The sequence below is a fragment of the Sus scrofa genome, chromosome 14, assembly GCF_054392235.1.
Source record: "Sus scrofa isolate SSC_HxYL_T2T_F1_AM1 chromosome 14, Sscrofa_HxYL_maternal_Yorkshire_Landrace_v2.0, whole genome shotgun sequence".
Taxonomy (NCBI): domain Eukaryota; kingdom Metazoa; phylum Chordata; class Mammalia; order Artiodactyla; family Suidae; genus Sus; species Sus scrofa.
Window position 1 is genome coordinate 126,328,565 of NC_139396.1, and position 18,461 is coordinate 126,347,025.

Here is an 18,461-nt window from a genome sequence, read left to right on the forward strand (position 1 = left end):
TAGGCCGGTGGCTACAGCTCCGATTAGACCCCTAGCCTGGGAACCTCCATATGCCACGGGAGTGGCTCAAGAAAATGGCAAAAAGACCAAAAAAAAAAAATTTTTTTTTTCTGGGTGTTTTTTTGGGGGGGGAGGGCACCTGTGGCATATGGAGGTTCCCAGGCTAGGGGTCAAATCAGAGCTACAGCTGCCGGCCTACACCAGAGCCACCAGCAACGCCAGATCCAAGCTGCGTCTGCAATCTACTTCACAGCTTACCGCAACGCCGGATCCTTAACTCGCTGAGCGAGGCCAGGGATAGAACCCTCAACCTTGTGGTTCCTAGTCGGATTCGTCTCCACTGAGCCTCAAGGGGAACTCCTCTTTTTGTTTTGTTTTTTTAATTCTTTATTTTTTATTGTTAATCTGCCTTGTGTCAATTTCATTACTAGTCCAGCAACAAGAACTCAACATAGGTAAAGGGAGAAATTTTCCCCTTCCTAACAAGAACCTTACAGGACATGATTAGAAGTTTGGATTTTATCCTAAGTATAATGAGAAGCTCATGTAAGGTTAAAAAGTACATGAAGGGCATGATGTGTTTCTTTCTTTTCTTTTTTTTTTTTAAGTTTTCCTTTTGCTGAGTGAATGCAGTGAAAAAAAAAAAAAAGGAGCAGAAATAGGGAAACCTGTCAAGGAGGTTAAGGGCAGTTGTTCGGGGAAGAGATAAAAGAGATTTTGACTAGAGTGGGTAGAGGTGATAAAGGCAACAGGGCTGCACTGGACAGGGAGAACAAAGGAATCAAACATCTGGTTAGCGCCAGGTGTCTAAATGAGAGAGAGTAGGGTAGAGGCAAGTGGGATAAAGAGTCCCGTTTTGGATAGGTTCATAGTGAGATGCTGGTGAGCCATCTAGGAGGAGATACTGATCTTGGAGGGACAAGTGAGTGATGGCTTGAAGCGACATCTTAATTCTCTGCTTAAGAATTAAAACTGGGTAGCCTGGATGAAAACTGGGAATACTAGCCACTAGGCCAGATAGAGGCTAGAAGCAGAATTGCCCTGATTCTTGCTCCCTGTTGAAAGCAAGACTGTTTTAAGGAGAAAAAAAGACTGTAAAAACAGGTAAAAAGTTTATTCTTAGAGTCACAGTACAACATGGGAGAGCACACAGAGAAGCAGTTTATTTAGGTCAGAAGCAAAGAAGTAATACTCTAAAGAGGAGTAAGGGTTCGGGCATCCCCCTGAGTGAAGAGCCCACCAGAGAGGTGATTTAAATCACTTATATAGGACAGTTCTTCCCCGTCTTTGTTTTCCTTTGGCCAATTTTCTTGTTTTATTTCTCATACCTGACTGGTCATAGGCTCCTTCCCGATATGCATGCACATCTTTTGGTCAAGATGGATTCCAGAGCAAAGAGTTCTGAGATGGTATCAAGACATATTATGGCCTGGCACACCCTTCCTTTTTGACTCCTAGGAGTCTTACTGTGCATGTGTAATTGGGGAGAACTTCTTGATCCAAGAAGCGATTGAGGTGGTCATTTTATCTTTCTACTCTAGCAGACCTCAGTTCCTACAATTAACTTTCTCCTCGAAGTGTCAAAGAGAAACAAGGCACCATTTACTCTAACAAGTCCCAGCTATTCTCAGCCCAGGGGCCCATCTTCCTCCTACCTCAATATCAGTAGGCATTTGGCTATGCATAGCGGGGAAAACTATCCGTCTAAGCTATCACAGATGCTTCCTTAGGGGAATGATAGGAGGTTATTATGCAGAGGAACACTAAGGGGCTGAGAGCTTTACACCTCATCTGGCTGTCACTTAAGAAACTACAATTTCATCTAGGTTCCCAGGGTATAAATGTGGCCCAGAAGCTCAGTTTCCAGAGCGGACTACAGCATAGGCCCATAATTTATTATTTCCTGGATCCGAGACCTACGTCTAAACTGTTGGTGTCACTCCAAGCACTGCCGAAATGGGCCGGAGTACGCCTACGGAGAGCTGGAGGGGTCCAGGCAGCGTTGCCTGCTGGGATTTGTAGGCTGACTGCTGCGAGCAGGCGTTCGCGCAACCTCCTTGAGATGCCCGCTGGATGCAGCGCCACGTCCCAGGAGGGGAGCGCGACCTGAGCCTGCAAGTTACTGCAGAAGAGTTGTCAGGAAATGCGAATCTGATCCTACTTTCTTGCTTGGAATCATTTGGCAATGACGTTTTCTCATCAGTTAAAGGATAAAGATAAATTCATGTCCTAAAATGACATGCAGTGTCCTTGCATCACGATTTTGGTAGCTTCTTTGGTAACCCGTGGTAGCCTCACCTTAACACGTCCTAATTATTCTTTAGGACTACTCTGGACGCTCCCTCCGAGAAACGGGCTCGCTTTGGACCTCTCTCTTCTGTGCTTCACAGCATTTTATTACAATCCTCTAAAAATAATTAAAATCACCTCCAGCTTTCCTGAGGGCTTACATGTTCTAGTCTAAGCTATTTACCCGCACTAGCTCATTGATTCTCACACGACTCTCTGAGACGGTTGCTCTTATTTCCATTTTGCAGATAAGGAAATTTTGGTTTAGAGACGGTTATGTAATTCGAGTAAGGCCACAGTGAAGCGTAAGACTATTTACAGCATTTGTCCCACTAGACTAAGGGTTCTGGGCGAGCAAATACGGACCCGCTTTTCACTTTCCCGCGGCCACGCCCTCGGGGTGGAATCGGATGACGACACCATATCCCATGGTGCCTTGCGCGCCCGCGCTGCAATTGGCCAGGCGACTTGGTCTTCTTTTTCAAATTGAGGCGCCGAGTCGTTGCTTGGTTTCCTGGGCTTAGGCGGAGACTAGGTTGGAGGTTCGAAGGCTCCGGATAGTGCCGGACACAAGTGCGGCCAGAGTCCCTGGTGGAGAGCGATTTTCCCGCCTACGGGCAGCACCTGGCAGGGAAGGAGATCACCCAGGTCCACGACGCTGCAGAGCCACTCCACGCCCTTGGGCGCAGGAGTCTGAGACCAGGCCTTGATTTTCGGCGGGGACAGTCATGGCGTCTCAGCCGAATTCCTCTACGAAGAAGAAAGATGAGAAGGGAAAGAATATCCAGGTGGTGGTGAGATGCAGGTAGGGCGAGCCTGGCTGGATTCCCAGCTCCGGGCTTTGCTGTGGGGCTCCCTCCTGCGCGGTTGGAGGAGAGCGATTTTGTTTGCAGCTTTTGAAGGAACCAGACCTTCCTATTTCATAGTTCCCCGCGTTCAGTTCGGTAAAATAACACCAGGTTGCTGCGGCGAGTAAATTAGTGTTTTCAGAAGAAAGGATATTTGTGTCTGACTTTGTAGTTTAAGCAGCTATGGAGAATTGATTGCTGTTCTTTGTTGAAAAGAGCTTTTTTTTTTTTTCCTTTCAAACTGTCGACAGAGATTTAGGCGTCACTTTTATATGTCACTCCTAACAGTTGGTCAGTTTGGAAATAAGACTGCACACCTACTTTGCAAATGTTTTAACATTTGTCTTGGGATTATCATACTTCATAACCTCTAAAAACATATTCAGTCACCTGTTCTCTTTATTCTAAATGAAATATTTCCTTAATCCCTATTAAACAAACAGCGCTGTATTTAACGTTTTAAAATTAAGTCGTAGAGTGAGTTTGTTTTTAAAAGATCGAGGAGACAACTTAAGTTGTACTGTACTTGGTCTTCTCTTGTCCAAAGGAGAAGGCTTTTTCCCAGTGGGTGGGTGAAGGTGTTCTACTCTCCCTCGATTAGTTTCCATATCACTTCCCGATTTTAAAATGAACTAGGAGAGGAAAAACATACTTGTACAAATTGCTTAATTGGATTTATTCAGCTTTTTAGAGGCCCTTTACAGTTTACTGGTGTATGTGTGTTTTGTGTGTCTATTTTTGTTGTTATTGTTTCAAAAACTCTGCCATCAGCAACTTTCATGGAAATCCAAACATATTCTAAAATTAAAAGGTTATTTTCAAAGTGTATCAACAAACTTTCTTAGGTTATTGCCTACACAGCTTTGGTGACTTGAATTGTTGATATCAAAGGTAATAGCTTTTTAAACTGGATGCCAGAGAGGAAATTTGATGGTAAACTTAAGTATAACCAATTACTAGTTGCACTCTAGGGCTTCTGCTAATAGTTAACCTGTTTTGAAGATTTTTTAAAAAGCAGCCCATGTTACAAATGCAAATTTTCACATGATTTTTATTGTTTAGTGACATCAGGCAGTATTACCTTTTCTGTGCGGCTTTAGTTTTTTAAATTTCATTTTTATTGCTAGTTACAAATAGGTCAGACCTGTAAAAAATTACAAGGAACAGTGTAACAAACATTTGTGTATCCATCACTCAGATTAGAAACAAAACAGTCATTACAGCTGGTGTCCCATTGTATCCCTCCCCAAAAGTTAAACATTATTCTGAACTCGTGTTTATTATTCCAATACATTTCAAGCCTTAACTTAAAAGAGATTTATTTTAGTTTATCGCTAATGAAAAGTGCTTGGGATGTGTCTAATATTTGTAACAATTTCAGTATAAAGAAATGCTTTTCTTTTCAGATTAGACTAATTAGAAAAGTGCAGTTGATTTACAGTGTTGTGCTAATTTCTGCTGTATAGCCAAGTGACCTAGTTATTTTTTTCTTTTAAAAAATTTTTTTATTAAAGCATAGTTGATTTACAACGTTTTTTCAATTTCTGCTATACAGCAGTGACCCAGCCACACACACACACACACACACACACACACACACACACATTCTTTTTTTTTCATGCTATCTTCCATTATGTTCCAACCCAAGAGACTGTACACAGTTCCCTGTGCTGTAGAGTAGGACCTCATTACTTAACCGTTCTAAATGTAATAGTTTGCATCTACCAGCCCCAAACTCCTCATTCATCCCTGTCTCTTCCCCCTCCCCCCTGGTAAACACAAGTCTGCTCTCCATGTCCATGATCTGTTTCTATTTTGCAGATAGGATCCTTTGTGTCATATTTTAGATTCTGCATATAAGTGATATCATGTCTGACTTACTTCACTTACTATGGGAATCTCTTAGTATGAAAATCCATGTCTGCAAATGGCATTATTTTGTTCTTTTTTATGGCTAAGTAGTATTCCATTGTATATATGTACCACATCTTCTTTATCCAGTTGTCTGTTGATGGACATTTGGGTTGTTTCCATGTCTTGGCTATTGTGAATATTGCTGCAGTGAACATAGGATGCATGTATCTTTTCGAATGAAGGCTTTGTCCAGATTATATCCTTTTTTTTAATATTCATTTCCATTACAGTTTATTATTTCAGGAGATCGAATATAGTTCCCTGTCCTATGCAGTAGGACCTCATTGTCTATCCATTCCAAATGTGATAGTTTGCATCTACTACCCCTCAACTCCCAGTCCATCCCATTCCCTCCCACTTCCTCTTTGGCAACCACAAGTCTGTTCTCTATGTCTATGGCTTTTTCTATTTCAAATAGCCTTCCTAGTGCAAGTATGTCCTTAAGCTTGAGTAAATAAACAACTATGAGGCCCTCAGGGGTTGTCAGATCCTTCAGTAAAGGGCACAGATAGTAAATATTTTAGGCTTTGCAGACTGCATGTGGTCTCTGTCACATACTCTTCTCTAATTTTTTTTTTTTCAGTTTTAAACTTTTAATTGGCACAGTTTATTGTAGTGTAAGAGATTAGCAAGATTTCAAGAGAGATAGATGACCTCATTACTTGATTACAATGAACACAATCTTTTTGATGTTCTTTACTTGTATAGTAACTAATTATATGAATATTTATGGATGAATGAATGAATGGATTTCCACTGACAGGATTTTTTCTTTTTTTTTAAATTTTCTTTCTTTTCTTTTTTTTTGTCTTTTTGACTTTTTCTAGGGCTGCTTCCCACGGCATATGGAGGTTCCCAGACTAGGGGTCTAGTTGGAGCTATAACCGCTGGCCTACACCAGAGCAACAGCAATGCAGGATCCAAGCCGTGTCTGCGACCTACATGACAGCTCATGGCAATGCCGGATCCTTAACCCACTGAGCAAGGCCAGGGATTGAACCCGCAACCTCATGGTTCCTAGTCGGATTCATTAACCACTGCGCCACGACGGGAACTCCTTTTAATTTTCAATTTCCCTTCTTACCATCTTGGTTGTTTGAATTTTAATATAACTGTAATGAAGTCAATGTATTGATGGGTTTGTTAGTGTCATCAGCAGAAACCTTGAAGTTTCTGATTAGAGAAGTCTGGGTGGAAAATAGTGGCTTGGCAGTATTCTTTTTTTTTTTTTTTTTTTTGTCTTTTTACTATTTCTTGGGCCGCTCCCACGGCATATGGAGGTTCCCAGGCTAGGGGTCGAATCAGAGCTGTAGCCACCGGCCTACGCCAGAGCCACAGCAACTTGGGATCTGAGCTGCGTCTGCAGCCTACACCACAGCTCACGGCAACACCGGATCGTTAATCCACTGAGCAAGGGCAGGGACCGAACCCGCAACCTCATGGTTCCTAGTCGGATTCGTTAACCACTGCGTCACAATGGGAACTCCGACAGTATTCTTTATTGCAGTACGAACAATTCCTAAAGCTCCTCTTGGAGTATTAATAACTTAGTATGTGTGACTTGTGTGAATTTCTATTACTCTGACCTGAGAACTTGAATGGTATTCATTTGGTACCTTAATCACACAACCAGACAAGAGATTCGACCAATTGGAAAAGCTTTAACCACATGAGAGCAATTCATTCTATCTGATACTTTTGGCCTACCTCAGTATAAGTTTGTTTTGACTCAATTTGGTTGAACATTTAAAATACTGCATACAGTGGGTTGTGTGCATTGTGTAAGTTTTCATACATTTGATAAATGACAGCATTACCAGATATTACCTGGGAGTTACTGAGTTAAATTTCTTAAGATCACAATTTGATCTTCTGACCAGTCAAAATATGCTAAGTGTGGGGGCATGCATGCCAGAGGACATATCCTTTTTAAAATAAATAGCAACTTGGTTCATTTAGTGATGAGGGCAAAGATAATTTCCTGTTTGGCATTTCCTGTCACAATATGTGATAATGAATGGGAAAAATGAACTTAGGTCTTAAGAGTGTACCTCTTGGGAGTTCCCATGTTACTTAGTAGGTTAAGAACTCGACTGGTACCCATGAAGACATGGGTTTGATCCATGGCCTCTCTCAGTGGGTTAAGGATCCAGCATTTCCATGAGCTGTGGTGTAGGAGACAGACGCAGCTCAGGTCTGGCATTGCTTATGACTGTGGTGTAGGCCGGCATTTGCAGCTCTGATCTGACCCCTAGCCTGGGAACTTCCACATGCTGCAGATGCAGCCCTAAAAACAAACAAAAAAAGAGTATACCTCTCCCTTTGGCCCAGATGTGCGTTAAGTACATCAGTATCTTATGCATGGTTCTTTTTAGCTTTCCCATCATTCTCTTTAAGATGACATCTATTAAGCAGTATAGTTTAATAGATATTTGAGTGTCTAGTGTGTGCTGAGCATGGTAATAGACCCTAGGGAAACAGTAAATTAAACAGGATCTTTGCTTACACTGTGAGGTTGGTACTATTACCAAGCTCAATTTTCAAATGAGGAGACAGGCTTAAAGGACTACATTGCCCAAGTGGACTGGATCAAGAGTCATCATTATACTCAAGTGCCTAAGGAAGCCTTTAGCTTAGATTTCTTCCTCACGGAGTCTTTCCTAACACTCATGCCTTCCCTGTCCCAATCAAGAACACATTAAATTTTTTGAGTTTTTTTTTTTTTTTTTTTGGTCATCTTTTTATGGCTGTACCCATGGCATGTGGAAGTTCCCAAGTTAGGGGTTGAATGGGAGCTGCAACTGCCTGCCACAGCCACAGCCAGAGCCATGCCAGATCCAGGCCTCATCTGCAACCTATACCACAGCTCACGGCAACACCTGATCCTTAACCCCCTGAGTGAGGCCATTGATCGAACCTGTATCCTCATGGATGCTAGTCAGATTCGTTTCCACTGAGCCACGATGGGATCTCTCTAGAGCACATTAAATATTTGCTCTATGTTCCTACAGCACCTTTTACTTACCCTTTCTAAACATCACTTCTCTTCGAATCACTTGTTTTATGTCACTGTTCCCCACTAGACCTCACACTTGTGAGGACAAGTTGAGTTAACATGGTGTATAAAGCATTTGGAACAGTGAATACCTGACATAGTACTCAATATATCAGTCATTATTATTATTATTATTTGTCTTTTCAGGGCCACACTCACAGCGTATGCAAGTTCATAGGCTAGGGGTTGAATTGGAGCTGCAGGTGCCAGCTTATACCACAGCCACAGTAACACCAGATCCAAGCCACATCTTCGATCTATACCACAACTCATGGCAATGCTGGATCCTTTAACCCACTGAGGGAGGCCAGGGATTGAACCCATGTCCTCATAGATACCAGTCGGGTTCGTAACCACTGAGCCACAACAGGAACCCTTAGTCATTATTTTTATCAATTTTGTTAGCATCTACTCCAACAAACTGTCATAATTGTACATACTTTTCAAAACTTTTTTTAAAAAACTTCTAGGAATTGAAATCCTTAAGATTCTGCTCTTGGCTTTTGCAGTATTCTTTAGGCTCCATTTAATCACTGTCAACAATGGTGTAGTAAAACTTCACATTGTTCTTTTCTGAGGTATTAATAAAAATGTCATCAGTACCTGATACCTAACAGATTTTGAATAACCTTGTGTGTTTCTTTTTATAGACCATTTAATTTGGCAGAACGGAAAGCTAATGCCCATTCTGTAGTAGAATGTGACCACGTAAGGAAAGAAGTTAGTGTACGAACTGGAGGACTGGCTGACAAGAGCTCACGGAAAACATATACTTTTGATATGGTACTTACTTCCTAAAATGCTGCTACTTCTTTGTTATTCACTAATGTAAAGATTTCCTAGTATACATATTTTCTCTAGGTTCTAGCATGCAGTTGCAAATTTCATTTGATTCTTTGAGTTGTCAAATGGTTTCTAGTGGGCTAAATAAGTTAATATATTAAAACCAAAATTATTAAAGTAATTTTGAATCTTTTTAAAAAAATAAACCCCCCCCCCCCTTTTTTGGATAGGTTTTTGGAGCATCTACTAAACAAATTGATGTTTACCGAAGTGTTGTTTGTCCAATTCTGGATGAAGTTATTATGGGCTATAATTGCACTATTTTTGCGTGAGTGAAACATTATTTTCTAAATTGATGAAAAGGTTTAGATGCATGTATTTGGTTTCTGTTTGTTTGTTTAACACTTTTGTTAATTTTGACAGATATGGCCAAACTGGCACCGGAAAAACGTTTACAATGGAAGGTGAAAGGTCCCCTAATGAAGAGTATACTTGGGAGGAGGTATTTATTGTTTATAACAGACTTGTGTTTCTAAAGTGGCTAAAGTATACTGAATAAAAGCTGGTTGAAGGCCTCTGTCTTGAAATGGAAAAGATCAGTGTATGCATATAAAACACAAAGTTAAGATAAACTGCTACTGTAATAAAATTAAAGAATATGGTATGGTAATTAGGAGAGAGAGGACCAATACATATGGCACAGTTAAAGTGATAAGAGAAGGGCCTATTTAGGACAGAATAATTGGAGCAGAGTATTGTAGGAGAGTGGAATCTGAGTAGGGCTTCAAGTGGAAGACTTTGCAGTGAGGGAATGAGTCATTAAATTAGCAGAGCAATGGGGGCAGTATGGTACTTTATTAATGACAACTTGGTTCAAGAAATTAGGGTCACTGTATTGCTGAATATTATTGAAAACACACAGTATATATGACAGATTTCCATCAAATGCGTTTGAATATGTTTAATGACTAAGTTAATTTTCCATATTATTAATATTTAGGCAGATCTTTTTTTCTAGTGGTTACGTACATGAGGCATTAGCTTACTTAATGCAAGGATAATAAAGTTATGGAATTATGATCATAGGAGTTATGGAACAGGCTTACAACACAATTTCAAAATTTAGAGGGTGATAACAGTTTTATTAAGGACATCTAAGAGTTGCTGTTGTGGATCAGTGGTTTGAGAACCTGACTAGTATCCATGAGGATGCGAGTTTGATTCCTGGCCTTGATCAGTGGGTTAAGGATTCAGCTTATGTTGGATCCAGTTGCTGTGGCTGTGGTGTAGGCTGGCAGCTGCAGCTCTGATTCGACCCCTAGGCTGGACCCTAAGAAGAAAAAGAAAAAAAGTATACCTAGAAATTTGAGAAACAATTTGTTTTATGTCAGAATTAGGGAATATACTGTTAGGTGAGCCACTTTTCCGATTAAAGTGATGGTATTATTTCTGATGAGAAAAACTGGCAAGGGTTATTGAACTTGGCTTTATAAGTACCTTGGCTTAGTTGGTTTCTGTGTAATGCTCAGGCATGAAGTGGCTGCTGAGAATGACAGATTTGTGGAAGGTGGGAGGAAGAATAATTACTATTGAACAGACTGTTGTAAATGATTTATAAAAGTTGGCTTCTTAAATTTGGTTAGTTTTTTTTTTTTTCCTTGTTTTGACATTCTTATGTTTAAATATACTATAAAAGAGGCCCTTTTTATCTATGTCTTAACTGTTGCAGTAAATGGCATTCATGCTTTATTTAAGTGCTTATGAATATTATAATTTTAGGACCCTTTGGCTGGTATAATTCCACGTACTCTTCATCAAATTTTTGAGAAACTTACTGATAATGGTACTGAATTTTCAGTCAAAGTGTCTCTGTTGGAAATCTATAATGAAGAGCTTTTTGATCTTCTTAATCCATCTTCTGATGTTTCTGAGAGACTACAGATGTTTGATGATCCCCGTAACAAGGTAACTTCAGTCTTGGGAGAATAAAATGTCTCTAAATGTTACAGTTTTATACTTTGAAAAGTCTCTCTCTCTCTTTCTCCATATATAACCAATCTAATGAATGCCATTTAATATTTGGTCAGAGGGGAGTGATAATCAAAGGTTTAGAAGAAATTACGGTACATAACAAGAATGAGGTCTATCAAATTTTGGAGAAGGGAGCAGCAAAAAGGACAACTGCAGCAACTTTGATGAATGCCTACTCGAGGTGAGAAAGCCATTGTCTCCCCCACTACTCCACTCCCTCTTTAAGAAGAATTATGAACTTGGGCAATCAAATTGGGTCAAAGTCAGTGAGTCACACATCTAGACTGTATGCTAGATTGCAGGCCTTAGTAATTGGCTTGAGATTTATAGGGATAGCACCAATATTGGGAAAATGTTGAAAGGAGAACAAAGACAAGCTGAACTTGAGCAGAGTATTAAGTCTTTTTAACCAGAAGATTTCTTTACCCAAATGAAATCGTATGTGGGAGCCCAGATTAATGCAACTGTTGTAGTTGATTTGGCAATGGGAAGCTCAGAGGCTTATCTCCTCAGCCTTAGGAAAATTCTCCTTAAGCACTTTTTTGGAGCCCCTATGGATACTTAGAACACAGTTTGCAAATCGCTGGTTTGAGCAAGGATTAGAAGAACATCAAATAACAATTCCCCCCTCCCACCTTTATTGAGGTATGGATGACAAAAATTGTATATATTTAGGTTGTATGATGTGATTTTTTTTTTTTCCCAAAATGGCTTCATTTTAATGTAGGAAGGCAAATGGTCACTAACACTGGCTTTCAAGGGGAGAAAGGAGCATATTTGTTAGCATCCCTTATAGGATGAATCCCAGACTCCCCAAATGCAGTTTACCAAGTCAGAGGTGATTTTTTTTCTACTCATCTTCGAAGAAATGTCAGAATGTAATTGAAAGAGTTATGGATTAGGAGTTAGATATTTGAGATTAGTTCCAGATCTGCAGTCAACTAAATATGTTACTTTAGGTAAACTTACCTGAATATCATTCTCCCTGAGCTAGAGAAGGACTTTTAGGGCTAGTTCTCATTTTTTTGCTCTCTTACAGTTGGACATTTCTATACTATGCTATAGCAAGTATAACTACAACTCTAAATATGTATGCATTTAAAGAAAGAAGAAGAATAACATAACATCGTAGGGGTATAGATTATTTTATAATTTTAATTAATTTTTCCTATAATAGCTTTCCTTTTTATTTTCCTTTTTCAGGTGCTCCCATGGCATATGGAGTTCCCAGGCCAGGGATCAAATCCAGGCCACATCTGTGGCAATGCCAAATCCTTAACCCACTGCACTGAGCCCGGTATTGAACCTGCACTGCACAGAGACAGCAGAGACTGCACCACAGCAGGAACTCCTAGCTTTCCATTTTTAAAACTTAAGTTATAGGGTTCCCGTTGTGGCTTGGTGGAAATGAACCTGACTAGTATCCATGAGAATGTGGGTTTGATCCCTGGCCTTGCCTCGCTCAGTGGGTTGAGGATCCAGTGTTGCTGCAAGCTCCGACATAGGTAGCAGATGCAGCTCGAGTCTGGTGTTGTTGTGGCTGTGGTGTAGGCCAGAGGCTGCAGCTGTGATTTGACCCCTAATCTGGGAACTTCCACATGCTGCAGGTGCAGCCCTAAAAACAAACAAAACACAAAAAACTTGAGTTATAAACCAATCATAGAATGAAATTTCTGTTTTTCTTAAATTATTGGTTTATGACGTTATTTCTTTTTTTTGTTTGTTTGTTTGGCTGCACCCATGGCATGCAGAAGTTCCCGGGCTAGAGATCAAACCTGTGCTATAGCAGTGATAATGCTGTGTCCTTAACCTGCTGTGCCACCAGGGAACTCCTAAGACTTTATTTAGAATTTAGAGGAATGAACTTAAGAAAATTTCTTTTCTCTAAATTTTTTTTTTTTTTTTGGCTTTTTGCCATTTCTTGGGCCGCTCCCGTGGCACGTGGAGCTTTGCAGGCTAGGGGTCTAATCGGAGCTGTAGCTGCCAGCCTACGCCAGAGCCACAGCAACGCGGGATCCGAGCCGAGTCTGCGACCTACACCACAGCTCACAGCAAGATTGTTAACCCACTGAGCAAGGGCAGGGATTGAACCCGCAACCTCATGGTTCCTAGTTGGATTTGTTAAGCACTGCGCCATGACGGGAACTCCTCTCTAAATATTTTTCTATAAAATATAAAATTCCTATTCTGTAAATTTGAAAAATGTAGGATTTCCTTTTTTTTGATACATAGACTGGAGTAAAGATCTCTTCTTTTGAAAGTATATGATAAAGAGAAGGAAAACATAATTCACTTCTCCAAAATCAGAGTTGACTTCTATTCTCTAATTGTCTTAATTTCATCATCTTGAGTTAAGAATGAGCAAACGGTAGGAAAACACGAGAAGCATGTTATAATTCAGATGATAGTTTGTATTTTTCCTTGTGATAGTTAAAATAATTTAAATAATTTTGGAGTTCTCCTGTGGCACATGGATTAAGGATCCTGCATTGTCACTGCAGCAGCTCCGGTCACCCCTGTGGTGAAGATTTGATCCCTGGTCCACAAACTTATGCATGCTGTGCAGCCAAGAAAGAAAAAACACTTTTAAATAACTTTGTAAAAATGATACTTACTGTAAAATTTTCCAAGTAATGTGGAAAGTACAAATGAAAAAGTTAAACATTACCATCTGGCAACCAACAATGACATTAACAATCGTTGATGTTCACCAAATGTCATTGACACAGAAGGGAATGAGGTCTTTGGTTGTCCATATGGTTTTTGCATCTTCCAGATAAAAGCAGAATGTCAGTATATTGCGTAAGATAGACTTTGGAAAACTTTATATTTTAGCTGTGATTCTCTTATAGTGTTTTGGTAAACACTGCTATTTACTATTTCTGCTGTTCAGAGCAAGAAGCTACCTATCTCTGATGATGTTTTCAAAGCAGAGCAATGTCCTTTTAGCACAGCTGACATTCGGGTTTGTAATCTGATGGCTTGCCTGGTGCCGTTTGAATTTATGGTGATGATATATTCCAAGCCGTTCTTATAAATAGATCAATTGCAAACCTTTTCCTCTGACACACCAGGCAGCTGTCCAAATTCAAGTCTTTTAGGCTGTTTTCAGGTAGCTTCTTATTGGGGTCTCCTCTATGGGCAGCAAATACAAGAAAGCAAAAACTTAGCATTATTCTATCCATCCACTGTCTTCCAAAATCTTATTGCTACCCTTTCTGATACTATCTTTCTCTACCCTGGTGGATTTAGATCTTTCTTTGCTGTTTTCAATATTGTATTTATTTACTTTTCTTTTTAGGGCCACACATGTGGCATATGGAAGTTCCCATGCTAGGGGTTGAATGGGAGCTGCAGCTGATGGCCTATGCCAGAGCCACAGCAGTGCCAGATCTGAGCCATATCTGAGACCTATACCATAGCTCACAGCAATGACGGATCCTTAACCCACTGATCGAGGCCACGGATCAAACCTGCATCCTCATAGATACTGGTCGGATTCGTTACTGCTGAACTACAATGGGAACTCCCTTCAATGTTTTATAGAAAGCAAATAATGTTTTGCATTATAATAACTGGGCAACTTGGTCTTGTTTTCTAGTCGTTCCCATTCAGTTTTCTCTGTTACCATACATATGAAGGAGACTACAGTTGATGGAGAAGAGCTTGTTAAAATTGGAAAGTTGAATTTGGTAAGCAGCAACCTTAATACCACTGTTTCATTCTTTCTGATTCCCCCCCACCACCAGCTTTCTTGAGGTATAATTGAAAATAAAATTATGTACTTAAAATACACAATGTGATGACTCGATATTAGTGTACTTTGTGAAATGATTACCACAATCAGGTAAATAAGCATATCCATCACCTTACATAGTTACTTTTTTTTGGTGAGAATGCTTAAGATCTACTCTTTCAGCACATTTCAGTGTAGTTACCATAGTATACATCAGATCCCAGAATTTACTTATGTTAAAACTGAAGGCTTGTAACCCTTGACCAGCATTTTCTTTTCTCCCCATCTCCCTTGTTCCTGGTAACCATCATTCTACATTTTGTTTCTATGAGTTCAGCTTTCTCCCCTCCCATATGTTTTCCCTCTCCCACACCCTGATCCCACATGTGAGATCATATAGTATTTGTTTTACTCTGTCCAGCTTCTGTCACTTAGCATAATGTACTCTAGGTTGATCCATTTTGTGGCAAATGCCAGGATATCCTTTCACATGGTTGAATAATAATTCCATTATGTGCATATCACATATCTTCTTTATCTGTTCATCCATCACTGGGTACTTAGGCTGTTTTCATTCCTTGGTTATTGTGAATAATACATTGAACATGGGGGTGTAGATATCTTTTTGAGATAGTGATTTCATTTCCTTTGGATGCATACTCAGAAGTGGGATTGTTAGGTCACATGGTAGTTTTATTCCATTGTCACATTCTTTATCAGCTCATAGAACAGCTTGAAAGTTGTACTTCCAGACAATGTTTTTCTAGTTACTAGGTTATTAGCTTTGTAGCGGGTTGTTAATTACAGAAAAAATAGTTTACTGGCTATTTAACATATTATGTACAATATGAGAATAAAAGTCTTCTATTCCAAATCCAATAGACTGAGAACTTATTTTTATTTTTAAAATTCAAGGTTGATCTTGCTGGAAGCGAGAACATTGGCCGATCTGGAGCAGTTGACAAGAGAGCTCGGGAAGCTGGAAATATCAATCAATCCCTTTTGACTTTGGGAAGGGTTATTACTGCTCTTGTAGAAAGAACACCTCATGTTCCTTATCGAGAATCCAAACTAACTAGAATCCTCCAGGACTCTCTTGGGGGACGTACAAGAACATCTATAATTGCAACAATTTCACCTGCATCTCTCAATCTTGAGGTAAGCCCTTTGAAAGGTATTCAAAAGTGTAGTAGCTATAATTCTTATTTGACTCTCACATTTTTTTAAAGTTCATCACTTGGCTTCATTCACAGTAAAAAGAACCTGGACATTGCATGTGGATACATAGAGGAGGACACCACTGGAAAAAAAATGATCTTTTTCCTTTGTAGTAGTTTTTGTTTGTTTTGTCTTTTTGGGGCCACACCCAAGGCATATGGAGGTTCCCAGGTTGGGGGTCTAATTGGAGCTGCAGCTGCCAGCCTACACCACAGCCATAGCAATATGGGATCTGAGCCACATCTGTGACCTACACCACAGCTCACGGCAATGCTGGATCCTTAACCCACTGAGCGAGGCCAGGGATTGAACCCAAGTCCTCATGGATGCCAGTCAGGTTCATTAACCACTGTGCCATGACGGAAACTCCATGTAGTAGCTTTTAATCTTAAAAAGATTAGTTAATTACTAGTTAATTACACTTTGCACACAGTCTTCTTTTTTTTTGGTCTTTTTAGGGCCACACTTGTGGCATATGGAGGTTCCCAGGCTAGGGGTCAAATCGGAGCTACACCTGCTGGCCTATATCACAGCCATAGCAACACCAGATCCAAGCCTCGTCTGCAATCTACACCACAGCTCATGGCAACACCAGGTCCTTAACCCACTGAATGAGGCCAGGGATTGAACCTGTATCCTCATGGATACTAGTCAGGTTAGTTTCTGCTGAGCCATGACGGGAACTCCCCTGCTCACAGTCTTCCAAGAAAAGTGCTGTGCTCATTAGCAGTGAACAGTTTAATTGAGTACCTCGGAGTGGGTTAAGTGAATTGCTAGTGTTTTAGAGACAGCTTAGAGAGCACTGAAGATGGCATTGGGTGTGTAGAACAGGTAGGAAAACCAAGAGAAGCAACAAAGATGGTAAAATCTACTCTTATGTATTGGATTATCTGCTTTAAATTGAATTAGAAAAGATCTTATAAGGTCTCTAACTCCTCTCTCATTAAAAAAAAATGTATATCGGGAGTTCCCGTCATGGCTCAGTGGTGAATGAATTTGACTAGGAACCATGAGGCTTGGATCTCGCATTGCTGTGGCTCTGGCATAGGCCGGTGGCTACAGCTCCGATTCAGCCCCTAGCCTGGGAAACTCCATATGCCATGGGAGCAGCCCTAGAAAAAGCAAAAAGACAAAGAAAAAAAAAAGTAATATATATATATTCAAGTTCCCTTGTGGTTCAGTGGATTAAGGATCCAGCATTGTCACTGCAGCGGCCTGGGAACTTCCATATGCTGTGGATGTGGCCAAAAAAATCTTTATTGATATATAATTCACATACCATAAAATTGTATCTAAGTCTAAATATTTTTCTCATCCCAGGAAGAAACCTGGTAACCCATTACTAATCACACCCCAACTGCCCCTGCTCTCAGTCCTGAGTCACTATTAATCTTTTTTTAATCTATAGATTTGCCTATTCTTGGTACTTCTGGAATCATACAATAAGTGTTCTTTTGTGAGTGGCTTCTTTCCTTTAGCATAATGTTTTCACTATTCATCCATGTTGTAACAGGTATCAAAACTTCATTCGTTTTTGTGAATGAATGTTCTCTTGTATGGATATAGGACATTTGTTTATTCATCAATTGATGAAATTCATTGAGGTTTTTTTGTTTGTTTGTTTGCTTGCTTTTTAGGGCCACACCTGTGGCATATGGAAGTTCTCAGGCCAGGAGTTCAATTGGAACTACACCTGCAGGCCTGTACTGCAGCCATAGCAACGCAGGATCTGAGCTGCATCTTGGGCCTGTACCACAGCTCATGGCAATGCTAGATCCTTAACTCACTGAGTAGGCCAGTAATCAGACCCACGCACGTCCTCAAGGATACTAGTCGGGTTCATAACCAGCTGAGCCTACAAAGGGATTCCTTTCATTGAGTTCTAAAATGAATATAAAGCAAAAAATTATTAGATCAAACTATAATAAACTTGAAAAGGAAAAAAAGATAATGATGTTTTGAACAATCCTTTTTCTTTATCTTTCTCTCTCTCTCTCTCTCTTTTTTTTTTTTTTTGGCTGTGCCCTCGCATGCGGAAGTTTCCAGGCCAGGGATCCTTAACTGGATGTGCCACAAGGGAACTCTGCCAATCCTTCTTTTCAAAGGTTGGGTATAGTAATATTAGTGGGTAGATTTTTAGATTTAGATATAACTATAAATTACTACTTATAAGTTATGTATAGTATATTTCGGATAAGAAAACTGCATTATTCTCATATCTTTAGTAATTGGCTTTTTCTTTTCATCACAGGAAACTCTTAGTACATTGGAATATGCTCATAGAGCAAAGAACATACTAAATAAGCCTGAAGTTAACCAGAAACTCACCAAGAAAGCTCTGATTAAGGTAATTGTGCATTTTTGTGGAGTAATAAAATCTTGTTTGACAAATGTGAAAATGAGAAACTGATAGAGATAATTGTTTAAAAAAGTTTTATTAAATTGCCCATGGTAAGGCATTTCATTTAATGATTTAAACTAAATACTCTATATGTTAAAATGTTTTTTCTAATGCTAATAACGTTGACTTTATCGGCTCATGGCAACGAAATTTCAGTTATTTTTATTTAAAAAATTAATTATTTTT

The 18,461-nt window shown here is 39.8% G+C and overlaps 1 protein-coding gene across 1 annotated transcript in view; it reads left to right on the forward strand.

The window, feature by feature from the left end:
• Positions 1-2,797: 2,797 nt before the first annotated feature.
• KIF11 (kinesin family member 11) overlaps positions 2,798-18,461 on the forward strand; it is a 51,521-nt gene continuing 35,857 nt past the window's right edge. Inside the window, exons 1-9 of the mRNA XM_003133148.5 lie at positions 2,798-3,094; positions 8,757-8,889; positions 9,120-9,217; positions 9,313-9,391; positions 10,669-10,854; positions 10,977-11,101; positions 14,522-14,612; positions 15,572-15,814; positions 18,126-18,221. Coding sequence (XP_003133196.1) covers positions 3,018-3,094; positions 8,757-8,889; positions 9,120-9,217; positions 9,313-9,391; positions 10,669-10,854; positions 10,977-11,101; positions 14,522-14,612; positions 15,572-15,814; positions 18,126-18,221 — 1,128 coding nt within the window. The 5' untranslated portion in view covers positions 2,798-3,017. The remainder of the gene's footprint in view (positions 3,095-8,756; positions 8,890-9,119; positions 9,218-9,312; positions 9,392-10,668; positions 10,855-10,976; positions 11,102-14,521; positions 14,613-15,571; positions 15,815-18,125; positions 18,222-18,461) is intronic.